The sequence below is a fragment of the Carettochelys insculpta genome, chromosome 3, assembly GCF_033958435.1.
Source record: "Carettochelys insculpta isolate YL-2023 chromosome 3, ASM3395843v1, whole genome shotgun sequence".
In the NCBI taxonomy this organism is placed as follows: domain Eukaryota; kingdom Metazoa; phylum Chordata; order Testudines; family Carettochelyidae; genus Carettochelys; species Carettochelys insculpta.
Genome location: NC_134139.1, coordinates 47,158,475 through 47,182,563, shown reverse-complemented (window position 1 = coordinate 47,182,563; position 24,089 = coordinate 47,158,475). Strand labels below are relative to the sequence as shown.

The window sequence follows — 24,089 nt, the reverse complement described above, 5'->3', positions numbered from 1 at the left end:
AAAATTACACCTTCTCCCTTGTTCTCCTGTGAAAACATAAACAAAATAGCACTAATTTGCCCAGAAATATCATGGTAAAATAAAATGTTTGGCATATATATATATATGTGTGTGTATGTATATATATATATAAACAAAAAATATTATGTGTTGTTGTATACATACATAAATCTCAATATTTATCACATAAAATTATTTTTTACTGGTTTCAATAAAAAAATTCCACTAATTTTAGTACCAAATATTTGTAATTCGGCGTACCTGGTTATAAAACTAAAACAAATCAATTTCTTGGAAAAATACAACCTCCATACAATTGCACAAATAAAGGACATTTAATCCACCAGGACCTTTATCAAGTCATCATTCCAAATAAATGATGGCATTCCCTAACACAGAAACAATTTTGTAGCTTTTATTGATTCTAATGGTATTTTAGTTAGATTTTCATTCTATTCTTGCAATTTTGCATCTGTATATATGAAAATATAAAGCTTTCATGTTTACATATTCAATGTCCTGTCTGTGAAAATAATAAATAGTACGGGGCCTCTTACACTTGACACAGGTTAGAACTTCAGAATGTCATAATCCAGTCCGGCCTGGCGGATGGGGAATACCTCGCAGTCGCCAATATGGCTATTGATGGTAAACCGGGACTATTGCCAGACTTGCTGCTTAGCCCATGCTCCCAACAAATATAATAGCATGCCTTCTCCCAGAAACAATAGAGAGGATCTCATCTCTGAGCCTGAGGAGGAGGATGCCTCTGACAAAGGAAGGGCCAATCCCGATGGGGCTGGTGAAAGGTAGCCCAAGACCAGGAATGGTGGTAGTGAGGAAATCACAGGCGGCGTCTGCAGAGGTTTGTATAGCAGTGCAGCAGCATCTCAGAGTGGTGCCAGTACCAAGTATCAAGAAGCTAAGCAAGTCTCTTGCAGATGCACATGCTTTTGAGATTGCTAGGATTTGCACCATTTCTTGGATCTACAAATTTCCTGAAGTGGACAGACTCAATATGCCTGGAAGATGCTCTGGAGTCTGCAAACCTCCCTTGAAAGATGACAAGCATTTCAGGCATGGCTTCTATCCCAAATGGCCTGTGTAGTGTATGCTTCTGTCATACGGTAGTATTGATGCAAAAGTGGAATCTGAGGAAGGTCTGTCTCTTTTCTACAGTACCAGGCAATGGGACCAAAATGCCAGATATATCACCAGTGGTGTGCTCAGTAAAAATGTAGACATATTTGGTGCACTTTCCCCATGTGATGACACCAATAGGGGTGAAAGTACTGCTTTCATAAATAAGCGCTTCAATCACATCACCATATCTTGTTCTGATCCAGGATTGAAATTTTTATAAATGCGATGTGTCACTGATGTGAAATTCTCTGAAACCTTTTGGGTAGACTGGATGCAGGCTGCTGACTGGCACAGGCTTTCTGCACACCCAGCAGGCCTTAAACCCCACTAAGTGAAGCATAATTCTGGTACTGGCCCTTGTTACCAATGATGAAAAAAGGTCAAAAGAGACCAAAACCAGACACCTTGCCCTAAAACTATGTAAAAGTCACTAAAATTAACTATAACTACTAATTTATGAACATACACAAAGAAGAACTGGGTAAGTTCTTGACTTAATCAAGTCTGGAATTGTTCCAACAACAGTCAGTAGCTGTAGCAAGGAAATGGAGGGCAAGGAAGCAGCTCCACACTCTTATATCAGCATGCAGTGACACACAATAAGGACCTGGAATCAAGCCATGATAATGGGTACTGTTAAGAGGAAAAAAAACACTGACATCTGTACATATGGAGCGTACATACCTGAAGTAGATCTGACATGTGCAATCGCTTGAACTTAATAATATTCAGAAAAAAGATAAAGCTGGCTCTGAAACTATCTTGAGTTAACTTCAGTAACTGGAATTTTTTTCTACATCCTTGCTATTTTTTTCCATGTACTATATCTATCTTTTCCTCTTTATTGTCCAACTTCTCCTCACAAAGACCCCCTCAATGCCATGAAGTCAAATATATATTGTAGGTCTAGCTTAAAGGAATCAAATGAGTTTTAAAAACCACGAAATAAGAATTACCTTTAATAGTTTGGAATGTGCGACATTTAGAACATTTACGACAGCTTTGCAACTTGGTCCTTTGATCTGCTCAATAATAAAATTGAATTTAGCAGACATACGTTTCCAGTGTTCTAATTCAGTCAATGGCCCTGAATCATCAGCTTCTTTTCTCATCTGTTCACTTTCAATCAGAACCTGCAATCAATTAAATAACTTTAAATTTAAAAACACAGATTGTTTCTCTAGTTTTGATATTTCATATTCTATGTAAAGACATGTTATTTATCCTATAGGAACCATGCTTTTTCAATATGTATTGTCCGCACAGATTCCACTCTTGGTGGGACTGCACCCCATGCACATTCTGAGAATGCACTGTTTGGAATGGCAGCTTCCTCTGGAGATACACCAATACATTAAGCATCCATTTGCTTCCTGCAGTAGAGGGTATAAAGGACTGGGAAGGTCAAAGAGACCATGTTTAGTTAATTTGCTAATAAAAATCCCCAGGAGGAGGACTGAAATAAGCCAGGACAGAAAGCTGGACATAGAATCACAAACATAGAAATACAATGCTGGAAGAGACCTTGAGATACCCTGAAGTTCAGTTGCTGGCACTGAGGCAGAATCAAGTCTTCCCTTGACTATCCCTGACAGGTGTTTATCTAACCTATTCTTAGAATCCTCCAATGATGAGTGTTCCCGTACCTTGAAAGCCAATTCCAGTGCTTCATTATTGTTATAATTGGAAAGTTTTCTAACACATAATTTAAATCTCCCCAATACACATTAAGTCCATTGTTTCTTGTTCTGTCTTCAGGAGACGTGAACAAAATTGATCACCAGCATCTCTTATAAAAGCACTCAATGTATTTGAAGGTGTCACAAAAAAAAAGCAATCCTGTCGCACCTTTAATGACTAACAATTTTACTTATTAGGTAATGAGGTTTTGTGGATAATACCCACTTCATGAGAAACATATACAAAGACGAATGGGGTCAGGCTGGTATCAGATCCCTCTATAGTCTTTTCTCAAGATTAAACATGCCCTGTTTTTAAAATATTTTCTTACAGGTAGGCTTAGCAGACTTAAATCAAAAGATAATGATAAATATCTATTTCAGATGAAACACTGAAATCAATGGGAAAAACAGCTACAGGCAAGAGAAGGCAAAAATACAGCCTGTCACTCTCCCCACATCTCCCTCGTACTGGCAGAGATTAATCTTCAATGGCCCTGTGGCAGCTCAGAGAGCATTGCTACAAGTAGTCCTGAAGCACCTTAAAGACTAATACATCTACTTATTAGGTAATAAGATTTTGTGGGTAAAACCCACTTCTTCAGATTGCTACCAACGGAAAGGAGACAATAAGGGTGTGACACCAGAGCGGCAAAAGGCTCTTTGTAGGGCCACAGATTTGGTGGCACTGGATCCCTGCTGGAGCAAGGGAAAGGCTGAAGAGCATTCTTATGTTCAGCTGGTCTAGGTAGTGCCAAGTGTAAAATACCTTCCCTGTGTCTACATGAGCCCCTTCCTTTCGAAAGCGGCATGTTAATGAGCGGGTTCAAAAGATGCTAATGAGGTGCTACAATGAATATGCAGTGCCTCATTAGCATAATAGCAGCCGTGGCGATTCGGAAGTGCGGCTTTTCAAATCGCGCACCACCCATGGAAACGGAACCTTCTGAAAGGCCCCCCCAGTTTTCGAAAGCCCTTCTTCCTATCTGGTGTTATGCTGCATATTCATTGCAGAGCCTCATTAGCATCTTTCAAATCTGCTCATTAACATGCCCCTTTCGAAAGAAAGGGGCTCGTGTAGACACAGCCCTTATTTGAGCTAACCTCAGCCATACCTAGCACTACATTCAAGGATTTTATAGAGGACACATCTATATTTTATGACTGTGGGAAGAAAGCTTTGTAGACAGCTTGTATCTGGTATAAAAGCCTGATATGCAGTAGCTGCTACGAAACCTACTAGGTACAAGGTGTACCTGACATGCTCTCAGAAGTAAAGTAGTGCAGGAGAAGAAAAGAAACTTAAGGAACAAATCAATACAGGTTTCAGAGAGAAGGAAGGAAAGAAAATTTGCAACATGCCACATTTCAATGCCCTAAAGAACTTCAGTTTTCACAAAATCTTCAGAACATACAGTCTAGAAGCCATATTTTGCAAGAATTCACATTCCAATCAAACTCCACAAGGAAACTGGACATATAAGCTGTGTCTACACGTGCACGCTACTTCGAAGTAGCGGCACTAACTTCGAAATAGCGCCCGTCACGGCTACACGCGTCGGGCGCTATTTCGAAGTTAACTTCGACGTTAGGCGGCGAGACGTCGAAGTCGCTAACCTCATGAGGGGATCGGAATAGCGCCCTACTTCGACGTTCAACGTCGAAGTAGGGACCGTGTAGACGATCCGCGTCCCGCAACGTCGAAATTGTGGGGTCCTCCATGGCAGCCATCAGCTGGGGGGGTTGAGAGACGCTGTCTCTCCAGCCCGTGCGGGGCTCTATGGTCACCGTGTGCAGCAGCCCTTAGCCCAGGGCTTCTGGCTGCTGCTGCTGCAGCGGGGGATTCATGCTGCATGCACAGGGTCTGCAACTCGTTGTCGGCTCTGTGTATCTTGTGCTGTTTAGTGCAAGTGTGTCTGGGAGGGGCCCTTTAAGGGAGCGGCTGGCTGTTGAGTCCGCCCTGTGACCCTGTCTGCAGCTGTGCCTGGCACCCTTATTTCGATGTGTGCTACTGTGGCGTGTAGACGTTCCCTCGCTGCACCTATTTCGATGTGGTGCTGTGCAACGTCGATGTTGAACATCGACGTTGCCAGCCCTGGAGGACGTGTAGACGTCGCCACATCGAAATAGGCTACTTCGATGTAGGCTTCACGTGTAGACGTAGCCATATAGAGGTACACTCTTTAATTTACACTATGGAGAAGTAGGTAGACCATGTCTTTACATCACTCTCCTTTACTGAAGACTATCACAAAGATGACTATAAAACAGTTCAGGCAGTGCTTGATACATAGTTTATACTTCCAAGGAATAAGGTTTTGAAAGACCATGCTTTCAGCAGAGAATTCAAGAGCCAGGGGAAATGCTGAACGTTTTATAAGAATTTTGTATGTACTACATTTCAGTATCAGAGGTAGGTTGATTATTGTATAATCGTACAAAAGCAGCTACAGTGAAAAACATATCCTACACATAGAAAACAGAAAATCGGTCTGAGCTAGTTAAAAAAAAAAACAAGAAAAAAAAACAAGGGCCACTTCTCAAACTTGAAAGGCTGTCCCACAGCAAGAAGCTGTATTTGGTGAGCAGCACCAGGTTCTTCACTAGTTCATCTGCAGATTCATTGAAGAATAAGCTTTCCTACCAAAAAAGTCCAACTTTTGGTGAAGGGGGGATCTTTTCTCAGTAGAGTGTACTTTGTCTGACCTTATAGTCTTGACTTCTTCTGGACTGCTTAGCCTACAAGTGTACCTAGAAAGGCAAGCTGATAGATGTACTAAACCCCTTATCAGGGACTTAATACATTCTAGCTGCCCACACTGATGTGGCTTGAATGAACACAGATGTGTGGCATAATATGTATCCTGGTGAAGACTGTAAAATATCCAGCAGTTGATACTGTTTCTGCCAGTGGATGTCCAGTGTCATGTACTGAGTAAATCCTGGAAGACCTTGAGCTTGTTCACCTAGGCAGATGATGACAGATTAACCACTTTGCCTGCAAGAATGGTATGGTCATGGGCTGGTGTGTTTGAGGAATGTGCTTCTTTTTTGCTGTGTTCATTTTCTCCCTCTACACATCAAAGGTGATTCAGGACCAATGGGAGAGGTTTCTCTGATGTGAAGCCTTGTGCAGGACGTGACAGACAGGACTGACTCTCTGGAATTATGTGTTCACTCCCTACGCTGGAGGACCCATAAGCACATATCAGAAAACTTGTTCTTTATACGTAAGGTGACCCTCCATCCCATTTCTGGAGGGACAGTCATGCATTTGGGATGCCAAAAAGGTGTTCTGACTTATTTTATAAAAGGGACTAATTGTCCCATATTTGCTGCATAGGTGCAGCTGCCTACCAGAGAGCACATACTGTGCATTAATATGTGCTCTCTGCAACAGAGAGAGCCAGCAGGTTAACTACTGTCCCCTTCTCCAAGGCTCGGGGGAAGGGGAACGCCTTGGCTGCTCCATCCCCGCTCCTTCCCTGAGGCTCAGGGAAATGCGGGGGGAAGCATTGCGGCTGCCCTTCCTTGCTGCTTCCCTGAGACTCGAGGAAGGAGGAGGGGGAGTGCCGTGGCTGCTCCATCCCTGCCACTTACCCAAGGCTCTGGTAAGTGGGGGGAAGCACTGCGGCTGCCCATCTCTGGTGTTTCCCCAAGACACGGGTAGGGGAAGGGGGAGTGCTGTGGCTGCTCCAGCCCTGTTGCTTCCCCAAGGCTCAGGGAAGGGGAGGGTTGTATGACAGGGCTGCTCCTTCTCTGCTGCTTCCCCAAGGCTTGAGGAAGGGGGGGAACAACGTCCTGTATGTGGCCATGGGAGATATGGTCACCCTACCTATATAAGCCAATAGTCTTCCAGTTCTGTCTGAGCTCCCTGTCCAGCTTGCCTTCCATCACCCAACAAGGGCAGGTGGGATGTTCAAGGGTGGGGTACTCTTAGTGCACCTGTAACATGGAAGACAAAGACAGTCTTCCAGTGGGAGAGCTAATATCTCTGGCATAGTTTGTTTCATTGTCAGTGCCAAGCCCTACAGCAAGCTACAAGAGGGGGTGAGGGTCCAAGAGTGCTCCACATTCATCCTTCAGGGCTAATTAACCATTAGACTACTGATTAAGGAGATTCAGCTAGGCAGGAATAGGCAGAGCCCATAAAGGCCAGGAGCTGAAAGAAGAGACTTCTAGGAAAAGGGAGACATTTCCAGGAGAAAGGAGGCAATGGAGACCGCAGATGGCAGTCACTCCCCAGGAAGTGACTTTGGGAACTAGAAAGCCCAGCTTACCAGAGACTAATGGTAAGAAAAACCCAGGGATTGAGCAGTGAGGCCAATGATAGAAGGTCCAGCCTACTGAGAGGATGGTCCCTCGTATGGAACTCAAGGAGGAGGGTAGGCCTGGGTTCCCCTACCAGACACTGGGAAAGGGGCACTGAGGCAATGAGCAAAAGGAGTGTCTAGGACTACTAAGGAACTAACCTCTCTTGGACAGGAGGAACATGGTCAGTCACACGGCCAGGGAGACACCATGGCAGGGAGAAAGGCACCTTCTCACAGTTCTTCCCTGCCATCCCTAGCAGCACGTATCTGCCATACCTGGGAGAGAGATGCCCCTCCTCCATCTCAACCGAGGCTCATTGGACAGAGAAGTGCCTCTCACTTGGACACTCATCAGAGTTGCTGCACTGAGAGAGCATTGGAAGGAGCTCTATCTCCCAGGGCACCCTGTACCCAAAATTCCTCATCCCCAGTCCCATCCCAGATCCCACAACTCCAGCCACAGCCATCACCCTGCAATCCAACCCTCTGCCTCAGCCCTAAGCCACATCCCATACCCCAAATTCCTCAACTCCAACCCTACCCCAGAGCCCTCATGCCCACAACCCTGAGCCTCCTCCCACACTCCAAACCCCTTGGCTCCACCCCATCACAGATGTTATTATGTGCACCAATGGGGAGATGATATGTAACACATCATCTCCATACTGGCACACACAGCAAAATTCATTCTGCACATAATTATGATAAATGAAAGGAAATTCAAGAGATATGTGCCAAGAAAAGACCGCAAATACGGTAAAATCCTATTTCTAACTAGGATTTTAAAAAAAAGAAACAAAAACCAATCAAATAGCAAAGAAAATCTAATCACTAAAACTTGAAGCTTGAGAAACATTTTAGTTCCTCACAAAGGCTATGTCTACACTAGCTGGCTACTTCGAAGTAGCTGGCACAATGTCGAAATAGCACCCATCGCGTCTACACACGCCGGGTGCTATTTCAATGTTGAAATCGATGTTAAGCGGCGAGACATCGAAATCGCTATTCCCATCAGAAGATGGGAATAGTGCCCTACTTCAACGTTGAACGTCAAAGTAGGGTGTGTGTAGGCAATCCGCGTCCTGTTACTTCAAACTAGCGGAGTCCTCCATGGCGGCAATCAGCTGAGGGGTTGAGACGCTCTGTCCAGCCCCTGGAGGGCTCTATGGTCTCTGCACTCAGAGGCTCTTAAAGCCGCAGGGACCCAGAAACCCCGTAGCAGGAAGCTGGCAGCATGCACGCAGCAGCCCTGCCACCTGGTGTCCCTGCACTGCCAGAGGGACATCATGGCAGCCAGCCAGCCTCACATGCACCCCCAGAGCTCCCCCTCCAGGCCATCCCAGGGCTCCCAGGCCTCCAGCTGGCGGAGCTGGACAGACACTGAGCTCCGAGACCTGCTGGGGCTCTGGGGGGAGGAGGAGGTGCTGCATGTCATGGGGAGCAAGCAGTAGAACACGGAGGCATTTGCCCGGCTGGCTGAGGGCCTGGCTGCCTGGGGTCACCCTGCCCACACTCCTGACCATGTCAGGAGCAAGGTCAAGGAGTTGCGGCAGGGTTACGCCCGGGCCAGGGACTTGGCCAGCCAGTCTGGGGCTGCACCCGCCACTTGCCCCTATTACCAGGAACTCAGGGCTATCCTGGGCCCCCAGAACACCTCCTCCCCCCCCAACCACCCTTGACACCACGGTCGACAAGCCCCAGCCAGCCTCAAAGAGAGGGTCAGGACCGGAGGCCAGCCCCGCCCCCCCACGCCTACAGCTGGGACCGTCCACCCCAGCCACGGAGTGGTCCAGTGAGGAGGGGTAGCTGGTGCTGGATGTGCCATCCCACAGCTCCAGTCGGTTGTCTGCCTCATGGGCATCTCCGGAGCCTGGCAGTGCACCATCAGGTTCGTATCCCACAGGGCACAGACCCCCTGAGCATGGGGCGGAGGCACCACTTGACCAGGGGCCCCCCACATCACCCCAACCTGACATGGCCCGGGCAATCCACAGCACAGGGACAGTGCCACAGCCACTAGTGCCCAGCAGCACCTCCACCCATGGACAGTGCCGCCCGCTGATGTCCCGCCCGCTGTCGTCCCACCCGCTGCCCCATCCACCAGCTCCTCAGAGCAGGAGCCACCCAGGGCCATGGACTCACCTCAGCCATACTTCCCCATGCTCCCGGCCCCCAGCCAGCCTCGCCAGAGGCCCCGGCTGAGAGGGGGACCGGCCAGCCGGACGTGGCTGGGGTCGCGCCCTTCCACCACCGCCCCAGAATGATGGGCCGATGGGTGGCGTGCCCACATCTCCCCCCTGTAAATAGTTGTCTCCACCCTTGTATATAGTTATTTATAGTTGACCCCCCCGTTATAGTTTGTAGAGATGTCCCCACTTGTACATCGTTATTATTTTTATTAATCTGTTCTTTTTGCTAATATTATTTATTTGCCAAAAAAATGTGACATTTTTGTTTTTCTTGTAAACAATGACAGTTTTATTTTTCCCAAAACCTGTGTCCCGTGTGCTTTCGGTGAGGGTGAGGTGTGGATGCTGGGGCGGGGTCCAGGGATGGCCAGGGGGGGTTGCTCACTGGGCCCCCTGGTGAAAGTACTCCCTTAGGGACTCCCAGACCCGGACCCTGTCCTGGTGGGCCTGGCAGCTCGGGGCGGCGGCTGGCTAGGGGTAGACTGTTGCAGCCTCCTGTGCCCAGCCCTGCACAAAGGCCTCCCCCTTGCTTTCCACCAGGTTGTGGAGTGTGCAGCAGGCCCCCACAACCTGGGGGATGTTTGGGAGGCCCAGATCTAGGTGTGCCAGGAAGAAACACCAGCGGCCTTTCAGGCGCACAAAGGCTCGCTTGACCACTTGTCGGGCATGGTTGAGGCAGGCGTTGTATCGCTCCTGGCTGTCAGAGAGGTGGCCTGTATAGGGCCGCATAAGCCAGGGCTGGAGTGGGTATGCCACATCCGCCACAAGGCGGAGGGGTACGGTGGTGGTAGGTCCCCGCTTGCAGTCGGCGGCATAGTCCTGAATTCTGGAAAATGCGGGCGTCGTGGGTAGAGCCGGGCCAGCCCACTTAGATGTCCTGGAAGCGGCCATGGCTGTCGACCACGGCCTGCAGGACCACAGAGTGGTAGCCCTTCCTGTTGACATAACGGCCACCACTGTGATCTGGGGCATGGATGGGGATGTGGGTCCCATCAAGGGCTCCGAAGCAGCTGGGGAATCCCATGGCGGCAAATCCCTCAACAGCCGCTTCCAGGTCCCCAACTTGGATGACCCTCTTCAGCAGCAGGGCATTGAGTGCACGCACCACCTGTGGGGAGGGAACACGGGTGCCTGTGAGGGTTTGCAGAGTGTGACCCCCTCACCCAGGCCCCCCTCCTGAGGCCCCCCTCACCCAAGCCCCCATCCTGAGGCCCTGCTCACCCAGGCCCTGCTCACCCAGGCCCCCCTCCCCAGCAGGGAGTTCAGCCCCAGGCCTCCCTACCTCCATGAAGACAGCCCCGACTGTGGCCTTTCCCATTCCAAACTGCTGTCCCACGGAGCGGTAGCTGTCTGGAGTGGCCAGCTTCCAGACAGCTATTGCGACCCTCTTCTCAACGGGGAGGGCACACCGCAGGCAAGTGTCCTGGTGCCTGAGTGCGGGGGTGAGCCACTGGCAAAGCTCCATGAAGGTCTGCCAGCTCATGCGGAAGTTCCACAGCCACTGGTCATCATTCCATTCCCCCATAACCAGGTGCTCCCACCACTCGGTGCTAGAGGGGTAGCTCCAGAGTCGGCGGGGCACCCGGTGGGGGAGGGCGAGGAGGGCCCGATGGTTGGGGGCATCTCCTGGTGCTCCTGGGGAGGGCTCCCATTCCAGAAGCTGCTGGGCGGCTGCCCAGGCAGCATCTAGAAGGGCACCTGCTCCACAGGAGACAGCTTGTAGGGCTTCCAGATGCTGCTGGAGGTCCATGTCTGCGGGCTCGAGGTCTGCGAGGCTTGTCTCACCAACGCACGGCTGCTCGTGCAGTGCAGGCCGAGTGTGTCTGGGACGGACCCTTTATGGGAGTGGCTTGCAGCTGCCCCGGAAGGGCTAGTGTGCTCTGTGACCCAGTTCGTGGGCTTTCCTGGCCCCTTATTTCGAAATAGGGGGCTTGTGTGTGTGGACGCACCGCGCTTCCCTCCGGCGCGGCTCTTTTCAATGTTCCCCGGCACTACTTCGACGTTGAACGTCAATGTTTGCCAGCCCTGGAGGACGTGTAGACGATAATCGTCAAAGTAGCCCATTTTGAAGTTCTTACTTCGAAATAGGCTACTTCAACGTTGTGTCCTAGTGTAGACATAGCCAAAGAAAAAAATGTGGATACTACCAGTTTCATCTAGCAATCAAAAGCAATAAAAGGGAACTCAGCATTTTTTTAAACTATTCTTCCCCTCATACCTTTTGCTGCAGGAAGCAGGATGACACAAAGGGTGCAGGCATGGCTCCAACAGTCATTTCTATTCTAATAAATCTGATATTGCACACATGGAGCACATGCATCAAGAGTGAATCCATGTGAACAATCACTTGAAGATTAGCCATTAATTATACAAATAGTCTGATTCCAAAGATAAAATTGAAACATTAAATTCCTTTACAGGCTAAATAAGGCATTCCACAGGGTGCTGAAGCAAACATTGCAAAGCTATAAATACTTTTAAAAAACCTACATACACTGTTAATGGTATAAAGACAATCCTAGTTCAGGAAAGCATCCCTACTCAGGACAGCATCTAGTCATATGCTTGATGTGAAGTCAATGGGACTTGAACAAGTGCTTAAGTGCTGTCCTAAATTAATAATTAATTTGCTTATTTGTTTTCCTGAATAAGTTTTGAAAATGACTGATCATTCATTTTTGTATGAGAGAAAGCAATTTGAAGAAGACAATTGTTTTAATTAGTAAAACTTTTTTGAAAAGTTCCTCTCATCTGGTGGATTTGGGCAAGCACATACTGTGAATTCTCAACCAGCTGATGCTGCTGCAAAACTTATTTCTGCTGTGATTCCTTCAGTAAGCTGCCAACTGATAACAGCTAAATAAAAAACTGAGGAGGATTTCGGGGCAGACCATCAGCCGATGTCAGTTCTAAGGGACCGCTCTGAAGTCAACAGAACAGGGACAATTTATAACAGCTGAGGATGTGACGCCTGATATTTATGTCATGCTACCAATATCTTACATAGAGATCTGACCCTTCATATTTCTTGTTTATATAAATATATTGGTAAAATGGCATAAATATCAGGGTGCGGATTCTCAGGATGTGAATTTATTACAGCTGCATTCACTTCAGCTCCTAGTATTAGACAGATTTGAAGATTAAAAGATTTGAAGCTATCTGACTATACACATAGCAGGCCTAGGTTAACATAAGTCCTCCTTGCTCTCTCTCTTTTTCTACTCTCTCCTCCTTCCTGCTGTTATACTCACTATTTAGAAACTCTGGTTTCTAATTAGATTGTGACAAAGATAGCAAGTGCCTATATAGCACTTAGCCCAAATGAACTCTAAATACATCCTTAATTATATATCAGACGATATAAATTTTAAGACAACTTACTTGTTCAATCTGTTTATACCATATCATAAGCACTTCCTCTAGTTGATGAACTGTATCAGAATTAGCAGCTGCTGCTGTCACTTCCTCAAAGGACTGAAGTTTAGAGAAGTCAATGTAATCTATCTTTTTTAACTCAACAGTTCCGTCAATACTTACTCTTGCACCTAAAATAAAGCAATTAAAATACAGACCATATTTAGACTCTAGTAGTTGTATGTGCCCATGTGAACCACTTCACTGTGGGAATATAAGCCAAAGTCTTGCAACTGACTCACATACAAAAGATCATAGGAAGAGGGGTGGGGGATTGGAATCTTATTAAACCTCTGCATTACAAATTTCGTATCACTAAATCTGAAGTTCATCAAGAATGTAATAAATCCAAATGAATTTGATTTTTACACAAGCTTTATCATTTTTTTCTTCCTTGTATAATTAAATAAACATTTTCCCACATTTATAACAACTCTATAGATTTCAGAAAGTATTTTTAAGTGGAGTGATTGTTTATTCAATCTGATTCTTACCATCTAAAAATGAAAGATATCTATTAATGGTTTCTATGAAGCTCTGTTTTTCAATTGTTCCCTGTGTGGTTTGACTTAAAGCACCCCAATTATTTGTTGCAAGGATAGCTGGTAGAAAAATATTTGCTAGCATATTCCTAGTACCACACAAGAGTCCTTCAGTTGCATCCAATACACAAAAATATATATCCTGTAAATGAAACAGAATAATTATTAGCAATGCAATTCATTATACTGAAAACATGGCCCCATTTTTAGAACATAAAAATCTGCCATACAGAGCCATTACATTTTCTGTGTACACAGAGAGGTAGCCGTGTTAGTCTGTATCTTCACAAAACAAAAAAGTAGTCATGTAGCACTTTAAAAACTAACAAAATAATTAGGTGATGAGCTTTTGTGGGGCAGACCCACTGACTCTTTTTATGTTTGAGTATAAAAAGAAATGGCTACTTACACTGTGCATTAACTGTGCTTCTTTAAGATGTGTGTCTCTATGCATGCTCCGCTCCACATTTGCTTATGCTCCATGCGCCTTTTTTCAGAAATTTCTCTTTACCATGTCTGCTCAGCCCACATATTCATGTTAGTCAGCCTCATCCCCCATGCCATTGTTAGCCATCTTTGCTTCTTGAGTGCTTATTCATGTGCATTGTATGTGCACTGCATGAATTAAAAACCACATAGCAGCTCTGCAGATTTCATGAGCAGGAATTTGGGTCAAAAAAGCTGTGAAGGGTTCCTGCACTCTAGTGAAATGTGCTGTAACTGGCAGAGAAGAAACACCTGCAAATTTGTAGCACTCTTGAATACAGGATGGTTATGGTTACACTACAGCAATCTGTCGACAGAAGGCACTGTTGGAAGAGATTTCCTGACAAAACTTCTGTCAGCAGAATGCGGGCACACACAAAAGCCAATTGGAAGACCACTCCGCTGTTGACAGAACAACCAGACTCCCCAGCTGCTCTCTCGACAAAACAGGCACCTGGAAGCACTGCAGACAGGGCTCCCCATTGTCCTGGATCACCTGTCTGGTCCCAAAGGACCCCCAGAGCATCCACACAGCTTTTTTGTTGATAGAATCTGTTGACAGCAGAGTTCTGCCTCATGGATGAAACACAAAACGCTTCCAGCAAAGTGCTGAGTTTTGTTGACAAAATGCATTTTGTGTACGAATGTACCACCAGTTTTGTCAACAAAACTCACGAGTGTAACCATAGTCAATGTGATCTATGACAGGATGCACTGGCCAGACACCAGCTGACCCTTAATTCTGTCTGCAACTGACACAAATAATTGAACTGATCTGCAGAATGGAGAGTCCCCTATGCAGTAACTGGAGTTCTTCGAGATGGTGTCTCTGTGGGTGCTTCACCTTTAGGGGCATCAGCACCACTGCACCCACTGGCCGAAGATTTGTGTGTAGCAGTGTCCCTTCCCCCACTCCCACAGACTGCCTGTGTGGGTAGGGCACAGGCACAAGAAGCCTGTGGCACTTACTGCGCATGCACGGGCAGCCAGCTCCTCAGTTCTTCTCTGATCCAGAACCAAAAGAAGGAATCCGAAGCAGAGGGAAGGAGGATGACAGTTGGAGCATCTCTGGGGACATTTGAAGAACTCCAGATACTGCACAGGGTGAGCAACTTCTCTCCTTCAAGGGTCCCTGTGGTGCTCCACCTTTAGATGACTACAAAGCAGTGCCATTGTTTGGAGGTGTGTCCATCGGATGGTGTACATCAGCTGGTAAAACAGATTGGCTGAATGCAGTCAGTGAATCAGCATAGGTTTGTATAGCATAATGCTGAGTGAATGTGTGAGTAGACGCCCACATCGCTGGTCTGCAAATGTCCTCAATTGACACACCATAAGATAGGTTCTAGAGGTAGCCAATGCACATGCGGAATGAGCATGAATGCCCACCAGAGGTATTTTGTTAAACTTATTGTAGGCAAGTCTTATACAGCCCAAGATCCATTTGGACAGCCTCTGTTTGGGGATAGATATGACATGGGACCTTTCAGCTGAGATGAAGAGTCAGGTTGTCTTCCAAAATGGCTGCACAGGTAGAAGGCCAAGGCCCAATGGATGTCGAGGGTATGCATGGCTCTGTCCCTATCATTGGTAAACTCTGACCTGTCCAGTAACTGGATACTAGCAGGTCAGAATCTGTTCATCAGTAGAGGTTAAGGTAATGGCTGGGGAAGGGGCTAGTGTCAAAAAGCTACCCACAGATCCCAGTAAGGCCAGCTGGGTGGCATTGGTGGGTGCATCCATTGCTGTTACCACTGTTGTACTTGTACTGGCTTGGATGAAGATTTCCCCACTGTTCTCTAAGAAATGTCATCATCTGAAACAGAGGACCTTGCTGAATCAGAAGCCAGCATGAGTGAATGCAAAAGCCTTGAGCTACGTAAAGAGCCTTTACTAAGCAGGGGGTGCCTGATACCAAGGTGACAGAGAGCTCCCCTGCAGTGGTATATTGCAGCATAAATGGCAGAGGAGGCATCGGTACCAGGGTCCCCTGTGCTGCCGGTTTCTAAGTGCACAGAAGCAGCTGTAACCTCACTAAGCACTTTTGCTTGTTTTGCCAGTGCCAGCTTATCACTGCTAGCAGCTGCTAGCACCAGTGCACTGTTTGCAGTAGCTGGTGTTTGCTTTTTTCTTTGCCAGCTTGTTCTGCAGTGCTAGGACAGTGGCTGTATCAAAGGTCCGCACTGTCTTGTTTGAGGAAGGGTGAGCTCTCTCCTTTTGTCGCCTTTTGGGCAGAGCACTCCAGGCTTCCCTCTTAGAAGCAGGAAGGGCAGCAGTACAGTGCTGGAGCTAGTCAATTTCACCTCAGGGAGACAGTCCCCCAGGAAGTGTAAGACCTCTTTTTCACTCCAGGAGATTTCCCCTTGTCTCTAGGGCTTGTCACAGTCAAAGCCCTGTTAGTAGTCCCAACCCCCGTGGGCTATACCTGAGGGGGGTGTCATTGTGGTTCATAAGTGTGAGAGCCTGCTCCATCTGACAGACATGGAGCTACTGTTGTCTCACTCTCATGGACTGCTTTGCCAATTTCCTACAGTGTGTGCAGCCCTCTGTGTTGTTGTGCTCACCCAGACAAGGTATGCAGATAGAGTGGCCATCAGAAACTGAAATAGACAAGCCACAAGCAGAGCACTTTTTTAAACCAGGGCCGTGTCTACACTAGCCCCAAACTTCGAAACAGCCACGCAAATGGCCATTTCGAAGTTTACTAATGAAGCGCTGAAATGCATATTCAGCGCTTCATTAGCATACGGGCGGCCGTGGCACTTCGAAATTGACGCGCCTCGCTGCCGCGCGTCTCGTCCCAACAGGGCTCCTTTTCGAAAGGACCCCACCTACTTCGAAGTCCCCTTATTCCCATCGGGGTCCTTTCGAAAAGGAGCCCCGTCGGGACAAGACGCGCGGCAGCAAGGCGCGTCAATTTCAAAGTGCCGCGGCCGCCCGCATGCTAATGAAGCGCTGAATATGCATTTCAGTGCTTCATTAGTAAACTTCGAAATGGCCATTTGCATGGCCATTTCGAAGTTTGGGGCTAGTGTAGACGTAGCCCAGGTGAGCTGGCCAGAAGCGAAACTGAGAATGGCTGTGCTATGAAGCAGAGCCACTTGGGAGAAGCCGTGTCCACAGCTTTCCCTCATTGTCTTCTTCTCTTGTATTTATCTGTTATTTAAAGATAAGTTGTTCTGCTTTTGATTTTTTTTTCCAGGTGACAGAGGGAGGAACTGCTCTTGCGACCAAAGCCAGCGGTGATCGGAGAAGAACTGAGAAGCCAGCTGCCTGCACATGTGCAGTAAGTGCCACAGGCATCTCATGCCTGTGCCCAATGTGCTCAGGCAGCCAGGGGCAGGGCAGACACTGCTACACTCAAATCTTTGGCCAGCGGGAACAGCGGTGCTGATGCACCTAACAGCTGAGCACCCATCAGACCCCTGAAAAAGAAAGTTATGTTGTCTTAATGTAAAAGGTCAGAGCTCTACGTATGTCTAGGGAATGTAACTTTTCCTCCCTGGGGGTTAACTGTTGTTTGGTATAAAATACTGGCAGGAAAATGTTTTAATCCAGATGAAATTGCAACAATCCCTTTTGAAGGAATGTGGGTGGGACCTGAGCTGGACCTTATGTTAGATGTCTGCAAGTCACCAGGGCCTGATGAAATGCATCCTAGAATCCTCAAGGAGCTGATAGAAGAGGTAGCTGAGCCATTAGCTCTCATTTTTGGAAAGTCATGGGAGACAGGAGAGATTCCAGAAGACTGGAAGAGGGCAAATATAGTGCCCATCTACAAAAAGGGGAATAAAAACAACCCAGGAAATCACAGGACAGTCAGCTTAACTTCTGTGCCAGGAAAGGTAATGGAGCAGGTAGTTAAGGAAGTCATCTGCAAGCACTTGGAAGGTAGTAAAGTGATAGGGAACAGCCAGCATGGTTTTGTAAAAAACAAATCATGTCAAACCAACCTGATAGCTTTTTTTGACACAATAACGAGACTCGTAGATAAGGGAGAAGCAGCGGATGTGGTATACCTAGACTTTAGTAAAGCATTTGATACGGTCTCACATAATATTCTTATCGACAAACTAGGCAAGTCCAACTTAAATGGGGCTGCAATAAGATGGGTGCATAACTGGCTGGCTAATCGCACCCAGAGAGTAGTTGTTAATGGTGCTCAATCCTGCTGGAAAAGCATGACAAGTGGGGTTCCGCAGGGGTCTGTTTTGGGACCAGTTCTGTTCAATATCTTCATTAATGATTTGGATATTGGCATAGAAAGTACGCTTATTAAGTTTGCAGATGATACCAAGCTGGGAGGGGTTGCAATCACCTTGGAGGATAGGGTCATAATTCAGAATGATCTAGATAAATTGGAGAAATGGTCTGAAGTAAACAGGATGAAGTTTAAGAAAGATAAATGTAAGGTGCTGCACTTAGGAAGGAATAATCTGTTTCACACATACAGAATGGGAAAAGACTGTCTAGGAAGCAGTACAGCAGAAAGGGATCTAGGGGTTCTAGTAGATCACAAGTTAAATATGAGTCAACAGTGTGATGCTGTTGCAAAAAAAGCAAACATGATTCTGGGATGCATTAGCAGGTGTGTTGTGAACAAGACACGAGAAATCATTCTACCGCTCTACTCTGTGCTGGTTAGGCCTCAGCTGGAATATTGTGTCCAGTTCTGGGCATCCCAATTCAAGAAAGATGTGGAGAAATTAGAGAAGGTCCAGAGAAGAGCAACTAGAATGATAAAAGGTCTGGAGAACATGACTTATGAAGAAAGGCTGAAAGAATTGGGCTTGTTTAGTTTGGAAAAAAGAAGATTGAGGGGGGACATGATAGTGGTTTTCAGATATCTTAAAGGGTGTCCTAAGGAGGAAGGAGAAAACTTGTTCTTCTTGGCCTCTGAGGAGAGAACAAGAGGCAATGGACTTAAGCTGCAGCAAGGGAAGTTTAGGTTGGACATTAGGAAAAAGTTCCTAACTGTCAGGGTGGTCAAGTACTGGAATAAGTTGCCAAGGGAGGTTGTGGAATCTCCCTCGCTGGAGATATTTAAGAACAGATTAGATAGATGTCTATCAGGGATGGTGTAGATAATGGTCGGTCCTGCCGTCAGGGCAGGGGACTGGACTCGATGGCCTCTCGAGGCCCCTTCCAGTCCTAGTGTTCTGTGATTCTATGATTCTATGATTATCTTTAAAGAAAAGAGTGAACGGTGGTTACGACAAAAGGGCTCTCAGTTCTGATGCTTTTCTGGTCAAAATTAGGACCACCACAAATGCTCCCTTATGAAAAAAGTATAGTAGGGAACAACTTGCTAATGGTTCAAATGGTGCCCCATCAACCTCTCAGTACTAAACTGAGATCCCAGGTGCTCCTATAGTCCTAGCCACGGCTGCTCCTCCAGCCTCAGCCATTTCTTTGGCCCCAGCTGCAGCTGCTCCTCCAGCCACAGCATGGCTGTTCCAACTGCTCCTGCAGCCCTGGCCCCAACGCGGCTGCTCCTGTAGCCACAGCCCTGGCACAGCCTGTGGCCCCAGTGACAGCAGCTCTGGTGAATCATGGGCATTCAGTTGTGGAAGGTTGGGGGTGCTTGGCTCTGGGGAAAGGGGCAGAGCATTTATTTAGAGGTGAGGTGGAGGCTGTGGCAAATATGGATAGACCACAACCACAAGTGTTGCAATCCTTGAATTACTATAAAAACATAAGAATGGCCATACTGGGTCAGACCAAAGGTTCAACCAGACAATTATCCTGTTTGCTGACAGTGGTCAATTGCAGGTGCCCCAGAGGGAGTGAACTGAACAGGTAATGATCAAGTGATCTCTCTCCTGCCACTCAGCTCCAGCTCTGACAAATAGAGATCAAAAGGAAAGTGCTAGGCAGAATCAGCAGAATCAAGGAGGGCTTGCAGAGAGGTTCTGTCAAATAGCTGTCCTTCCTCAATTGCTTAGAATTGATCCCTATGTTATGTCAGTATATGGTCAACAAAACAGTGTCATTTACACGATTATATTTTACCACCAGTGTCCAGTAACATTCTCACCTGGTGAGCCCAGAACATGAAAAGGGCTTGCAACTTCTTCTTATATGCCCTGCAGGAGTGCAGCTCAGATATAATGGAGACATAGCTACGTTCAGAGTCCAACAACTAGAAAAGTTTCTTTGGCTGGAGTCAAAAACTGGACATAAAGAGCTGTCTATCTGGAGCATACAAAGTTTTATCTGTTGGTTTTGGCTTTGGTTCTTTTTTTGGGGGGAAGGGGTGCCCCTGGATTTCATCATTGGACAAAAATTATACTTCTGTGACATATGCAATTCCCAAAGTCAACAGTTAAAGTAAGAGTTACTGTTATTTAGTGGGATTGTCTCTTGCTATGACAGAGATTTAAAAGCATGAGAAGGGGGCATTATCTCCCAGTAGGCAAGAACTGTCTTATCTACAAATACCTTCCTAAATATACATGAGAAAATTGTATTTATTTTTAATTAGGCACTAAAGCTAATATTAATTAATTTATTAATGCTAAGAATCACAACTAGTAGAGTACTATATTAGAACAAACTTGAGGAAATCTCAACAGAACAACTGATGGAGCTCCATCTCTGGCTAAGGAGACTGAGAAGTAACTATGGATGGTTTGCTCATAAATTGTTATATAACAATGGCACGGGACATAAGTTTGACTGGCATGTGTATGCGATCCATCTGGACACTTATGAGAAATTTACAATTAAAGGCACAGTAGGCACTAGCATACCTAGTCTGGAGCTCACATAGGTGGACTACTCTCAGAACTTTAGTTTTAAAAAGTTGAGAATATTTATAAAATACAAATACAGTGAGAATACTTATTAATGTTACTGAATTCATCTCCAACAAAATACATAGTCACAAAGCCATTATCTAATGAGTCAATGTATCTGAAACAGTTAATTTAAAGGTTATAGATTATACTCATGCAATTTGTCATTCAAAAGATTTGAGAAATACCACAATAGATGTGTGGAAAATATTCTTGAAGATGGTGTCTTGTATGTAATGTAATGATGTAATAAACTACATGTATTCAGTGCCATTGCCTGCTTCTTCACACTTCATCTGCACTCTGACATTGATCTGTCTATACTATAATTCATTTTTATCACTCTAAATTTTGAAGCTGTTTCAAACCATCAATTTTTTGAAGAACGTCCCATAAATTTCCTTTTCCCCCTCATAAAATTCCTCTTCCCCTCCCCAAAATAATACCTGGGTCCAAAACTGAGAATACTAACTGTTAAAATGAAGAAGTTACTAACTTTGGTGCAATAAGAGTAGTTCTCCAAGATGTGTTCTGCAGCACCTGACATGAGTGGCACTGGAGAATGCAAAGCTGCTGACAGCTAGGACAGAGAGTGAGCCGGTGATGCTGTCCCAGCATGAGAGCCTCTGCAGGGCTTTTGCTGCACCTGCATAGCATTTGGTGTGCCACTAGATGAGAAGGACTTTTGCAGAAGTAGCACTTTTAGGTGTGCTACCTGTTCTCTCCATGCCCTTGCCAGCATACCCTAGCAATGGGGGGCACATAGAAATGCTATGGCATCCACCCAAACATTCTAGGCATCAGGCATGCCTATCTGATAAGGTCATAGTGCCTCCATGGGTATCACAGTCCTTCGTAGAATTAGGCATGGATAAAAAAGGGTAACTGTCTCTTTAAGACAGAATCTGTTTCTGAGAGGAAAAAAAGCTGCTGCCCCACCATTGCTTTACTAAAAGAATTTTTTCTTTTCGTGAGGTGAAAAAGAATCAAAATTGAATAAATAACAAAAATAAAGGAAAAAGGAGGGAGACTAGACAAAGATCTCTGACTTTCCAGTCAGAAAAGTGAGAGCTCCTCTGAGTCCTTCCACAGACAAGGAGAATAGAGAAGGAACTGAGGAGGCCTGTGCCATTGCTCTCTCCTCAGCCCAGTGATGTCACTGGCTGCTCCTGCAACACACGGAGGGAGCGCTGCTCTGTAAATGTTCCGGTCTGCAGCGCAGGGACACGCTGACACCAACACGGAGCACCCATGGGGAACACTGGAAGGAGAACCTATATTTTATACAGCACCAGTGCTTTATTCGCATTTACAGTAAGATCCCTTAATACTGCCAGAGCAGTAAATCAATGTAAATAAAAATCAGATCCATTTATCACTAAAATCACTGTAAAACACAAATATGTCTTCTGCATGAATTACTAAGGGCAAGATTAGGTTTGGTACATAAGAACATTGTGTGAGGTATACAATAGACTACAATAATGATTTCAGTGACTCCACTAAGGCTTCTAGTGGCTTTAAACTCTTCAAATAAAGCAGAGAGGGGAAAGAGATGGAAAATATAGGTGGAAGGACAATGCTGCCCTCTATCCATTTAAGGAGGTTTCATTAACTGTACTCACCTAAATGCTGATCTCTGAGAGACACAATACATTCCTGAGGTACAGTGCCACCTGAAGCTTTTGTTGGGACACTGTAACAGCGCAATGTCCCCCAACAACAGAATGGCACAAAGAAGTATACGCTTCAGTTCAGCAGTCAGGAAAATGTATATGAAAGACTAAAATTATAATGTGGCAACAATATGAACCTTTGCAAAACATTAGCAATTTCTTAACTTTGTAATATTTATTTTGCATAAACTAAAATAAAATAAGCAGGAAAAAAATGAGAATACCTCATGTATACTTTTTGCATTTAGAGGGATGTCATTCCTGTAACGAACGAAAAATAAACAGAGTCCTCTGAACTTATCTGGTGCAGTGTCTAAATACAATCTCATAATTTTAGTTCCTTTTACAACTCCTGGAATTGTTCGACCACATTCTGAAAATAAATTTAAGCACATTACTACAGTAAAAGACCTATTATTCATGGGCATGTTGGATAATCAAACATGCCAGATATTGGAGTGAGGCCAGTGGCCTCACTTCACCAGAGGTGCTGCTGCCACCACCAGCTGGGCAGCCAACTCCCAGCCCTCTGCAACTGTCAGCCCCCACAGCTGCGAGCCCTGCAACCACCGTGGCAGCTGGATGTTCACTGGCGGAGCAGGGGCTGGTTAATTGAGCATGCCAGTTATCCAAATTCTGGATAACCCAGCTTTTACTGTATTTTTAATTATTTAAGACTACTACAGTGAAATAAGAGTTACAGTTCAGTATTTTATTTTTCCCTTTCGTGAATGTGAGGTAAAACCCAGATAGTGTTTGTGTATGTAAACATAACTTGTTGAAAGGAACTGTGAAATTATGTCATTAAACAGGTTCCACTATGGTGAAAACTAACAAATTCATGAACAATTTATGAAGCTATGAGTGACTAAATACAAATTTCAATCCTCAGAAAACATATCATCATCCTCATTTATAAAAACAACTGAACTGTATTTGTTGATAATTTCCAAAGCAATTCAGACTGAGGCAGATACACAGCATTGACGAGTTGGGCTGAAATGTTGAAATTGGGCAGTTATAAACAACTGAAAATAGGATTTACCTTAACAACAGGCAGGACAATATGCACCCCCCACAAAAATATTGTTAACAATTACTAGCATTTACCTACTCCTGGTGCTTCTCCTTCTTGATATAAGAATTTCAAAGTTCTGCTTCCATTTTTAGCAAAAAAATCATCAAATGCCTGTAACTGTTAAATCAAAAAGTAGGTTACTGTAAATCAAACACTATCAAACTACTATATTTATATTTGTCTTAAAAAGAACAAATAGTGTCTGATTAGTGATCTGTTCAAAGTTCTGATGATGCAACAAATACTTCATCCAACACTTCCAGGAAGATGAACTCAGTAACATGACACACAAGTCTTTTTCAATCTCCAAATTTCAATTGCTGGAAATTCAGCAAACTTCCATAAGAAACCTGGACACACACAAACACATGCATGTGCAGTATATTCACAGAAATCATGCCATGATTATCATCTTCAAGTACTAATTTATTTTATTTATTGAATGACTTCCAAAGCACCACAGCAACTAGCCAATAATACATACAACTCTCAGGGCTTGTCTACACTTACCCCCAACTTTGAAGGGGGCATGGTAATCAGGGTGACAGGAGATTACTAATGAAGTGCTGCAGTGAATATGCAGCACTTCATTAGGCTAATTCTCCCCTGCGGCAACATCCAAGCACAGAGTAAAGGCACTTCAAAGTGCCCGCAGCTTCATGCATGCCAGCACTTTAAAGTCTGACGCTTCAAAGTTGTGACGGGAGAGAATTAACCTAATGAAGTGTTGTATATTCACCGCAGCACTTCATTAGTAATCTCCCATCAC

At 45.5% G+C, this 24,089-nt stretch overlaps 1 protein-coding gene across 1 annotated transcript in view; it reads right to left on the bottom strand.

The window, feature by feature from the left end:
- The window catches only part of DNAH8 (dynein axonemal heavy chain 8), a 548,480-nt gene that overhangs the window by 511,422 nt on the left and 12,969 nt on the right, over positions 1-24,089 (bottom strand). The window contains exons 4-8 of the mRNA XM_074989796.1: positions 23,353-23,437; positions 22,467-22,615; positions 13,236-13,425; positions 12,709-12,872; positions 2,100-2,276 (exon numbers count right to left, since the gene is read on the bottom strand). Coding sequence (XP_074845897.1) covers positions 2,100-2,276; positions 12,709-12,872; positions 13,236-13,425; positions 22,467-22,615; positions 23,353-23,437 — 765 coding nt within the window. The remainder of the gene's footprint in view (positions 1-2,099; positions 2,277-12,708; positions 12,873-13,235; positions 13,426-22,466; positions 22,616-23,352; positions 23,438-24,089) is intronic.